The sequence below is a fragment of the Boleophthalmus pectinirostris genome, unplaced genomic scaffold (genome assembly GCF_026225935.1).
Source record: "Boleophthalmus pectinirostris isolate CB_2022bp ecotype Guang Dong unplaced genomic scaffold, ASM2622593v1 HiC_scaffold_17, whole genome shotgun sequence".
Lineage (NCBI taxonomy): Eukaryota > Metazoa > Chordata > Actinopteri > Gobiiformes > Gobiidae > Boleophthalmus > Boleophthalmus pectinirostris.
This window is the reverse complement of record NW_026571115.1, coordinates 22130442-22142451: the sequence shown is the minus strand read 5'-3', so window position 1 is coordinate 22142451 and position 12010 is coordinate 22130442. Positions and strand designations below refer to the sequence as shown.

The window sequence follows — 12010 nt, the reverse complement described above, 5'->3', positions numbered from 1 at the left end:
AGTATACAGACTACTGACTGTACTGACTGTGCATCGTAATTACATTTTTCATGAACATTCCTAATTTTCCGGAAGCACAAACGTACAAAAAATCTTTCCTTTCCGATTACTGTTATCAGCAACAGCGATACATTAATATACCCACAAATTGTGTACCTTGAAATCCACCAGGCTGTTTGCTTTGTATTTGTTTTGTTTGCTTCTGTGAAAGGGTGAAATAGAAAATCATTAGCTTATTCTCTGATCGGTCATTATCCAGATCAGTGAAGTCCAACATGAGACCTGTCCCATGACAGTGAATCCATTTTTACTGCCCCCTGTAAAGACTGGGGTCCCACGTGACAGCCTCAGGGCACTTTCATGACCTCCGACCTCTGCTTTTGTTCAGTCACGCTGTTCTTTGGTATATTTCCATACTGTACATTATCGTAATTTACACAGGATTTTTAAAATAATTGTCAAGTGAATTCACTGCTCAACGAGAAATGCTGGAATGATAAACATGACTTATAAATATGTATGAGCTTTACAAATGTGCCCAAGATGTTCTGGTTTCATGTGTGCAAATCGATATAACCCTTTTCCACTAGTACAATTATTGTCAAAATAAAAAAATATATCATTATTGTTGTTGTTGAGTGTAAACTTCCATGAACCTGCAAATTACAGAATTGTCCTGGCATTAAGAATTGTTAGCATATATTTAATTTCCATCACAATAGCAAACCACTGAAACCAAACAAAGAAATTATTAAATCTTGTTAGTTGTTCTTGATTAGTTTAGTATTTGAGTGTGTCCAGCAGGGGGCAATGCAGTAACAGTAATAAGGAGAGGGGTATTGTTCACATTTATTAAATAGACCCCTAGCTGTGTGTTAAACATGGGGCATTAAGATGAGTGTTATGAGAGTTATTTATTATTATTTTTTACATCCTCCCCATATTTCCATTATGTTTATTGTCTTCATTGTTTTGTTTTTATGTGTTTAGCTATTTCTTCGGTCTCTCCAGGTCTCGCTCAGGCTATATTTATTCTTTTCCATAACTGAACAAATGTTATGAGAGTTTTTGTAAATTACAGTTTGCAGCACAAACTTTTGCTGTCCCTGGTGTGGTACTGGCTTTTAAATGAGTATGGCTTGTGCTCACTATAAAACAATGAAAGCCTATTGTTTTGCATTGTGCTGCTGTGGTTATTTATTCATGAGCACTGAGTAATGCACAGATTGCTCACTGTATGAGTTGGCAGACGAAGCCCTGAGCTGGAGGCAGGTAGTGGGCCAGTAATAGCTGTTTTGCTGCAGTGTAATCTCTGTTATGGGCACGCACAGGGTTTCCCTACTGAGTGTAAACAGCAGGGGTGTGTGTAAGAGGTGGATTCCCAACAGTGTACAGTTGTATTAATAAAGTTTGTTATCATGGTTCCTCTGTGCTGGGCTACAGGATAATTAAATCCATTCTTACCATACCCTTTAATTCCAGAGGGACATTTGGTTAGTACACATTGGTTTCCACAAAAAAACAAAACCAAAACAAAAAAAAACACGGAAAGCTCCCACTTGGATGTTTCCACCTTCACAATATTCACCCATCTTTAATTATGCACACACCTCTCTAAGAACAAATTTTCCATATCCCTGGACACAAGCTGCATTGATCCACCACATTGAATTGACAGCACAATATTTTTCTGAAACATCCACAACTAAACCTTCACAAGGAGGCCCAATCCTTTTCAGTTTTTGCTGCTTAAGAAAAGTAGCCTATTACAAACTGGACGCACCATTGCTTTAGTTTTTCTGCTCCATCTGAACTTTCACAGCAGATAAAGTCTCCCCACTACATCAAACTCCTGTGAAAACACCAGCAAACTCATTTACATGTTCACACCATTTGTTCAGCTTCACCATTGTATTTATCATGCATTACTCCAAATATTTAAGTTAGTATTGCTGTTTATAGTGTAGGCTCATCATATATATATAAGGCCATTTTGTTCAAATACTATATTACCCAAAATTTTATCCATGTTAGAATATTTACTGCATCAAAAACATTCTTGGAGTTGTTTTTTCTTTCATTCACACACCTTTGAGTAATCCTGCATTATTGGGCTGTCTACATTTCCAGTTCAAAATGCTCTGTTCCACCTTGTGATGCAAGTAAGTGGTAGTTAACAGCTGTTTTTAGCCACAAGTGAACTGGTTTATTCTACAATATCCTCTGATGTACTGAGGAGTGAAGAGGTTTCAGAGAGGCTAAAACAATAGGTATAAGTTTGGGGTAAGTTTGGTTTAAAAACATCAAGGAACTGAGTGTTTTCAGTTGGAGAGAAGAACACAGCCTAAATGTGCAGGATTTGTGTTGAACATTTGTGAAAGAAACAAACACAACTCAAATATAGGCCCTTTACAGCAGGGGTCACCAAACTTTTTTCTCTGGGGGCCACATTATCGCTTCTGACTGTAATGTGGGGCCGGGCCAGAATTGCATGACCGTGACGAAGCAGATTATATTCTTTGAAAATCACCACACTTTCTTTACATATCAGACAAACTGCATGATCCTTACACTGAACAAAAAATAATTGGTCGTCCACTGTTCTTTGAAAACTCAGCACACTCTGTCAAGTTTTTATACTTTAACACTCACCATTTTGCTGTCCTTAACTGCACTACAGAACTCTGCGCGTGCATTGACTGTCACTGTTTGATCTCGAGCTTGTCAGGTGACGAAATGTTGGCGGCAAATGTAAATATAATCATATAATTACTTAAATATAAATACATATAAATATATATATTTTAATTGAAAAAATCAACAAAATACAAAATGTAGACATGTTATTATTTGCCAAAAAGTAATTTTAAAAAATTGGCCATAACAACTTTTGAGGATTGCCTCATAGGGCCAGAGGGGCTGGGGAGCCGGTCAAAGAGGCGTGGAGGGCCAGAGTCAGCCTGTGGGCCTTAGTTGCTTTAAAGCAACACACAAATATAATTGTAATAATATTATATGCCTAGATAGGGATTCAAATATTGTTTACGTGTCACTCTATAATGTAACAGAAAATACAGGTGAAGAAGCGTCTTGAGGATAAATACTGTATGCACTGAGTACAGAGCAAGAGTGGCAAGACTTTCCTCTCCTCTCTCCTGTCTTTGATAAAAATAGCTTTGCTTTTTGTGCTCAAAACCCCATGAGCCCCATGTATTTGGCTCAATACTAACTCTTGAATGCTGTGTTCACCTGTTTTATTGTCTGCACACTATTGGCTGTGTTTCAGACCTCATATTTGGATCAGACCCAGAGATAGTAATGATTTGCTGTAATGTGAGTTTAACCTAGAGTTTAGCCCAGTTACTTTTGTAGATGTAGCAAACATGCTTCACTTTTAGCTGGTTCCCTTGTGTACCAGCAGGGGGCCTCTTGTCTTTGAGATGACAGATTAGAGATCAGTGCAGACGAGCGAGCCCCTCCAGTCCTGCTGTGAGGCTGTAATTAGCCCTGACCACCCGCCACATCCACCTCCTGCTAAATCAGACAAGTTCTGATGATGGAGCTTTACTGTTTGGAAGGCCTTGTAATAATATCAAATATCAGACCCAGATAAAAACATATTCAAAAAGTACACACAGCACAGGAATGTTGAAGTTGAAGTTTAAATTTCCCCGCAGCTTATAGTCAGTTTGTCTCTAAACTCTGTTATGGCACTAATTTTGACCGCAGTTCATATAAAGATTAAACCTCCAGCTCACCCTCTCATCCTAATTTAATTTTGAAGTGTATTTTATGTTTACAGTACAATTATGTTATTTTTTGTCAATAAGATGAGTATATTCTTTGTTAACTCCTTGTGAGTTTTGAAACCACTCTTCTTTACCCCTCCACTGTTCAGTCCTCACAGCTTTCCTCTGCCCTGTACGGCCCGTGCTGACCGGAGCAGTGTAGCGTGAGTTACGGCGGCGCTCTTAATGGACTCCTGGGTTTGTAGGTGGAACTCGGTGCTTTTCCCTCCGTCTTCTGCCTGAAATACAGTCTTTACAACAGCAAACTGCTCTTTCACAAAACACGGATTTAACAGGCTCAGGAGGCCTGGTTGAGACTCCTGAGGAAACAGCAGTACATGTATGTGCCTGACCTGGAATTGAGGGTCACGTATCTACTGTAGCATTCATTATTCCTGCAGGAGAAAATAAGATGTGCAGGGTTTAGAAGAAGGACAGTCACTTTGAGATAACTGCCAAAATGTATGACGACGTGCCCTTGGGATGAGAATATAAAACATGCTTGACTGCCAAGTACAAAATTTAAATTGAATTCTACAGTCTTGTATCCCCTCCTTGTGATATCATCCACCCTAACCAACAGTTTCTCCTGTAGATTGAGCAAAAGCTCTTGAGCCCAGCACACTGAATGCACTGAATAGAGCCACATTATGCTTAGGTAAATTACATGATGTGTTTTTGGTCTGACTCGATCATTCTCTGCAATAACGCCAAACAGATTAGCCACCGCATCAGCAGCCCCTGCCAAATGGATCTGTCTGACCACTTTTTTGAGAGGAAGTACAAGTAGTCTTCTATTCAATATTGATTTTGCATCACACACGTTGGGATTATGACTGTTTAAAAAGGTTTACTGTTACATGAGAATGATTTTTTGCTCTCTTTCCAGTTGAAAGTGCTTGATATTGTTGGTCAGTGCTAACTGGGCAGTGGATGTATTTTAAGTTGGTATTGTACATGTGCTGACTGCTGTAGGTTCCTGTGCGTGCCATGGGCTGTTTTTGTTCCTCAAGAACATTTCCCAAAGTGTTCTCAACACAATCTCCGTCTCTGCACCAACCCAGGCCGTTGTCTCAAGGTTGTCACTACATTTGTAAAGCCTGGCTCAACACAGGCCCTGTGGTGTGTTCAGCTCTCGCTTGGAAAGTTTAGAGCTATGAAATATTCAGCTCAGTGCAGAAGCGGACGTGAAGTGTTAAAAGGCTAAAGGCAAGAAAAAAGTGAAGCCTGCTGACACTAGCGACCTGCTTTAAGACATGACTGTCCAAAATCTTCCATCAATTACCCTTCGCTTGATTTATATACAGTCAACTGCTCTGTAATTTACATGTTTTAATATATAATTACAACAACATAAACATAAATATTTGAAACCCCTGAGCTTTTATACTTAAATAACTTATGACTAAAAATCTAACAACTTGTTTAGCTAAAGAATTACAAAATTTGCAGCCACTTTGACTGTCAGAAACAATTTAACGTACTTCGTTTCTCTGGAATTCATGGCAATGGACTGTTAAGAAATTCTTAGATGGTGGGACAAGATTTCTCTGCTGATCCAAAAGTTGGCAGTTCAAATCTTGCTTTCTACATGAAACATCATTTCTTGAGTGTTTAGATCCACAGGTTGGCAGTGCAATTCCAGCTCCCAAGTTGTATCCTTGAGGAAACTTAACCCACCTAGCCCCCAGTGTCTACCTACATGAAGGTGGTGAAGCACTAACCTTTATAAAAAAAATGTGTTAATATACCAGTTACTAAATGTTAATTGTATTTGAACACATTACGATTTTTTCTGGTACTTTTTTTGGTCACTTGAGGGGGATGTCACTGTTACATGCAGCAGATTTTCATGTTTATTTTTATTTTTGAAACATTGAAACAACACAGTGTTTTTTATATGTCTCAGAAACTCTTGTGCCTGTTAGTAATAATGTCAAGCCCTTTAATATTGTTTTGGAAAAGACAAGGTTTTGCCGGCCATACTTCAAAAGCCATGAACTTTGACTTTGACTTGTTAGAGCTTGAAGCAGTGTCATCTCTGTGCTGTCTGAACCTCAATACTCTGCTCTCCTTGCCCATGGGATTACACTTTTTGATTTTTCTACACATAAAACTCTAGTTGTAGAAACACCACAGTTGTTTCTTAAATGATAGCTCTGTATCCTCTTTGTGCCAATCCTATATTCATGTGATCTAATCCAACCTAAATCCTTTGGCCTTTTCCACGACAACCACAGATAAAACGCACATCCCTCAGGGGAACAGCCTCCAAAAAAGTAAATAGATTGGATTAAAAATGTTTGTAAAAATACATTTTAGTCTTATTGTGTCTATTTTACATGTGAGCAGAGAGTGAATAGATTATAGAGGAATACAGGAGTGTGGGTTCTTATAAACATGTTTTGTAATAGCACAGCATTGTATTGGCCCACTCCTCTCCCACACATGTTCATCACCACCAACATCGTGGCAACTCAAGGAGGGAAAAAAAAAAACGTAAAAGTTGTAATTATGTGTTTACCAAAATCTAGAATTCTCTTGTTGAAAAAGGCAGCTTGAATTTGCGGTTTGTCAGTGTCGCTATCCTTCCGTGAACAACATGGTTTTCATTCATTTACTCCATTCAATCAAGACTCAGAGCCCCACTGACAACATAATTACACTGCTTCGTTGTGTACTGATTCCGAGCTCTGTATATTTATTGTACATGTGACATACATTAAGTATTGCAGCAGTAAATGTTAAAAAATAGAATTCTCTTCACACGTGCACATTTTATGCAACAGTATAAAACACACGTGCATTTTTTTCCAATCCAAATTTTGATACACAGAGCCCTAACATACAATATATGGTACATGGTGTGACATACATAAATGAAAGCATGACAACTTCTGGTATTAATGTGTAATGACAGAAAGAATCGTCTTTTCTCTGCGGTTCAAATGGCATCCAAAATTAGTTCTGTCCCCATTGACCACCATTCATATTTAATTTGAAGTGGGCTTCCATGAGATCCCTCCAAAGGGGCGTGTCTTCTGCTCCTCGCTCGCTCAGCCCTGTGTAGTAGATGCAGAGTGGCAGCGGGGATGGCGCCTGCACCCCTCTCTCTCTCCTCCCCTCCCTTCCTCTCTCCTCTCTTAACGCTGTCCTCTTCATCGCTCTGTAATTTCAGTCTTCATACATTTTATTTTGTTCTCTAGTGAAGCGGGACTACTTCTATTTTTGTCATGTATCCCTCCCATTGCTACTGAGGGGGTCTTCTCGGCTCCCACTCTTTCTTCAAATCTCCTGGTCTAATTCTGGTGTCCTAACCCGAGGATAATGTTTTATTTTCAGTTGGTGATCATGGCTGGGACGGTTCTGCTGGCTTACTACTTTGAGTACACCGACACCTTCCCAGTGCATATCCAGGGCTTTTTCTGCTACGATAAGAGCTTCTCCAAACCGTACCCCGGCCCGGACAACACCAGCAAGATCCCACCCGTGCTCATCTACTCCCTGGTCACGGCCATCCCAACGCTCACGGTAAGACGCGCTCAGCAAATGTTTCTTTTCCAGTGTTGTCAGCGTTCTGTACCGCGTACTTTATGAGTTTTCAGCATTTTTTTGGGACTGGGATATTAGGGATCTCATGCATGCAGAGATGACTTTGGAATGGTGAATGTGTGGAGAGCAGTGTTGCAGCCTGAGCGCTTTCTGAGAGCAAGTGCAGAAATGTTTAAAGAAATGTTTTGAACTTACTTTCCATTGATGTTTCAATAAAGGTGCTCTTTGATAGAATTATCTTTGACCTAAACTGTGTAAAAGTTTATCTCTATTATCTGTGACATGACATTAGTTTATTTTGTAAAGGCAATTTTGCTGGTTTGATCAATGAATGAATGAATGAATTCTGTTCATGCTTGATGTAACTGTTTTAAGAGCATCAGTAGTGTTGCTATTTATGATGCTACGATTAGTATTTTTGTAATTTCACGTGGTTACTTAAAATCGTGTAGCCATCCTATCAACAATTACTGTTGGATCAATCAATGACTGTTGCTCAGTCAAGGCCCACATTACTGCTATCTTAATTTAATTTAAAAGTATTCTCTAATTATTTACACAATTGTTTTATTTTTAAGCAGGGAGCGACCCATTTACCTTAAAGTACAATAAAGATTTTGTCGCAGACTTGAATGAAAGTATCCCCCATGACAATATTGTCTGTGGAGGAAAGTCATAAATGAGACTGCCTCCAGAGATAAGAGGAGGGAGAGGCGGGTCATTAGAGGCAGAGACAGAGGAGCAGCCAAACAATGGCAGCCTCACAATGAGCTAAAGTTGGAGCTGAGGCAGAGCGATAATGACAGCCAGCAGATGCCGTCTGAGAATGAAAAACTCCAGATGAGAGGTGAGAAAGAGGCACGGCTCAACACAAAAGCGCCACACTTTGGAGGAGGGCATGAACATGTGCTGCTATCTGTGAGAGGAAAGGGAGCTGCCAGGCCTCCAGTGAGACAGAAGCAGTGAGCGTGAAATACACAACACCTGGCATTGACTCTGAGCACAGGCATCCTGAACAGCTTACATCCCCAATGGAGCTCCAAAACAGGGCAAAACCAGCCTACAAGCACAAAACACAACTGTAATCTGTGCAGATTATAGAAGCATGATGCAGACAACCAACAAATGTACTGTTTCAAACTCATTCACAAGATAGTCAGTGTGAAGGAAATTGGGTTTGGGCTTAAAAGGATGATAATAATTCAAAAGAGACTCCCCAAAAGAATATTTTATTTGAGTCTTAGGAGTATTCACTATCATGGTTTGAATGAGTTCCTTTATGCTGACTTTTGGTCTATTTCACATTAATATGTGACTCGTTCCGCACAAGGTCCTCTCTCCAGTGGGTCGTGTGTCCATGTGGAATTTGCAGATTCTTTCAAATGAATTAAATTTAAAGGTTACACTGGAGAGCACAAATGACCAAAGCTTAGTTTTTGCTTATTATGGTAGGTGTTTTGAAGCTAAATGCTAATGTTCTTGTTTTCTATACTTTTTCTATTTCAACAAACTCACAACTGGTTGCATGTAGGGACTGGAATGGGAATATTTGGGGTAAAACCTGAACTACTGAATTTGAGACAAATTGCCATTTTTCAACACTGTGATTCGATTTGCAAATAATGTTTTAATGATTTGATGAAGTTCACAGTTCACGCTTCCTGAAGAATTGACAAGCAGAAATATGAACTTGCAAACTAACACAAGAATCACTTTTCAGAACTTGTTTGAACAGATCAAAACTACAAGATACATTTTTGTATATATAGTTAGAGAAGCTTTTGTTGTTTGTGGGGGAAATGATGGTACTTCAAAAATTGTAGCCTTTGCGATAATGCAAAATGTATCGTTTCAAATAGAATTTCAAATTGATTGTGTTTAATCTTGGAGCCTTGACACTTAGCTTTAAATGCAGAAGTGGAGTATTCACATCAAACATAAAGAGCCTAACATGTTACATCCCTCTGTAACTCACAGTGGGCTGCATAATCCTTAATTATTTATTTATTTTAGTGTGACTTGGTAAAAACCCCACAGGAAATAATGTGGGTGGAAGTGGTGATGATAACTTCATTATGCAATGAAGAACACTCTGGGACACTGTTGAGCACAGATCCACTTAAAGTTTTGTCTCCACTGGGTTCTGTTAAACCAGTAAAGGGCCAAAAAGTCAAAGGCACTAAAGAAAGTTTGCTATCAAAACTGGAAAACTGCTGTGGGAGAGTTTCTGGGAGAAGAAAAACTCCAGAAAAGAAACAGCATTTTCAAAAATAATCAACTGTTATGTGTCTCTAGATAATGAATATTAGAGGAATATAGGTACAGAATAATACATAAACCAATGTTCTGTAAAGTTTTTCCATCCCTACTCTCACTCTTCATCTCACCTTTCTGTCTCTGTGGATGAAAAGGCACAGAAGGTAAAAGGGTGACAGAGGCCTTGTGTGACTCACTTTGGGTTCTTCATGTTGAACTAATTACAGCTCACAGACTCATATTGGTGGTGACAGCAGGTCACATAAAACCCCTCAACATTATTAAGAGGAAAGGTTATTAAAATGCTCTACACAGATCCAGACAACACCACAGTCTATTCCCTGCTGCGCTGCATAATGTGAAGTGTGGGTATATTACACACAAGTGTTCTGGGTCACAGCACATTAGTGGAGCGGCTGCTCTGCTCTAACCTGCACTGACAGAGGCCGCAGAGAAGAAGAGGGCACAGAGAAGAAGAGGGTACAGAGAGGACCAGTGAGCACAGAGAGGATGAGGCAGCAGAGAGGAAGAGTCTGCAGAGAGGACCGGGCAGTGCAGAGACGAAGAGAACACAGTGAGGAAGAGTGTGCTGAGAGGATGAGAATGTGAAGAGGTAGCAGAGATGAAGAGGGTCCAGAGACGGAAGAGGGTGCAGAGAGAAAGAGGGTGTGAAGAGGACAAGGCACAGGACACATCAGAGCAGTAACTCATACAGCTGTACCAAGGTCCATGTTGTGGGCCTGCTCTGAGCTCTCACATCTCTGTAGTTTGTTTACTGTCTGTGGATCTGTTGCCTGCAGCTCCCTAATACAAAAAACTGCTCTGACCTTTACAGGGTTTTAGGGAAGAACTTTATGTCCATCTTTGGCTTCTGTTGCTAAGCAACACACTATTCAACTGTCTAATTATTTGAAGATGGCAATTACATATGCAGAGCAATCAACAGCCAACAAATAAATGGTATACAGGGGGAGACTCCCATCTGAGTCACTGAATCTAGACAGCAGTTTATTGGTCATGTTCCAGCACTCTGTAGTCCAAAAGAGAGCCCTCGGAGCGCTGACAGCTCCCAGGGTGGGGCAAAAATCTAATTAAACCCATCAATCACTTCCTGTTTTAGGAGCTCTCCACTAACACCAGAACCTGGTCTGCAATGCTTTCTCTGAGCTCATGAAGACTCCCTGTTACGTCCCTTTTACGCTTGAAACTAATGCAAACACTAAATTGGGAAAAAACACAAAGGAACATTTCCACTGGACCATGTGGCCATGCAGAGAGGTTTTAGCCCAGTGAGAACGCCCTTTCTGCTTAATGCTTAGGAGCAGGAGGGCCTTGGCTTGAGAACTTCACAGGCGTTTTTATTTTAGGCAGTGTTGCTTTAATAAATGTTTCTCTCTTGTCCAATCAAATTGTCCATGGATATAAGAGGATCTTTCATTCAATGTATCCCATATAAGAGACATTTTATTATTATAGATTCTTAGAAAAGATCTCCCACCACAGTTCTGTTTGTGCTGCTGATGTTTTGTGTCATTTTGCGTCGGGGTGCAGTGTTCTAACAGTGATGCCTTCCCACCCCTCTGACGTTTGAGCTGTGACGCTGGGATTTTCACAGACGCCCAATAGAAAAGCCTCACCTTCATGCTCAAGTGCACTCTGTCTGTCTCTGTTAGACGTCTGCCTCTTCGTCTTCTCTTCTACCTCACTTCACTTGAAGGTTCCTAAACACGCAGGAGTACACAGGTAAACAGTTTGGGCCTCAGTGCTGCTAACTCGAGTTAATGAGGCGGATGGCGGGAAAGGCTCATGGGGTGTGCTGTCACAGGCTGGCTTTATTCTCATTTTATTACTTGTGTCCAGCCCACCTAACCTGCCCCAAAACCTAAATACAACAGCCTATTACGTTTGGAACAAACCATGAATAGAATTATGTAGCCTGTGCTTTCAGAGTTTGTATCATCAGGGCTGTCATGGTCTTTAGAATAAAGACTGGATATAATCATTTCGTGAGAGAGAAATGTTTTGTATGTTCTTTTGAGGTTTTTTGAGTTTTGCCTGTGTGTTGAGAGAATGGAGGGTAGAAAAGATAGTGTCATCCAATAACTCCCTGTAACCGTGTGCCAATTTCTTTCCTTTTGAAAATACTCCTAAATTCAATATACTTACTTTTGTAATAAGAGCAAGAGCATCCATGCACCCATCTCATCTTGAGTCAGGAATCCTTTGCACCCACTATGTTTTTATTTGAAGTAGAAACCAGAGTTGTATCTAATCTCAATCAAAAAGAAACATCACAATATCAGATTCTACTGTTACAATTTGTGTGAGAAAAATTATCACAATTTAACAATTATTTACTGACATTCTTATGATTATATTTTTTTTTTTGTTATAACAATTATATTGTGACTTAA

General features: G+C 39.9%; 1 protein-coding gene across 2 annotated transcripts in view; it reads left to right on the top strand.

The window, feature by feature from the left end:
• plppr2a (phospholipid phosphatase related 2a) overlaps positions 1-12010 on the top strand; it is a 72269-nt gene that overhangs the window by 48372 nt on the left and 11887 nt on the right. For both annotated transcript variants that reach the window (XM_055152909.1, XM_055152908.1), the window contains exon 3: positions 7131-7319. In XM_055152909.1, coding sequence (XP_055008884.1) covers positions 7131-7319 — 189 coding nt within the window. The remainder of the gene's footprint in view (positions 1-7130; positions 7320-12010) is intronic.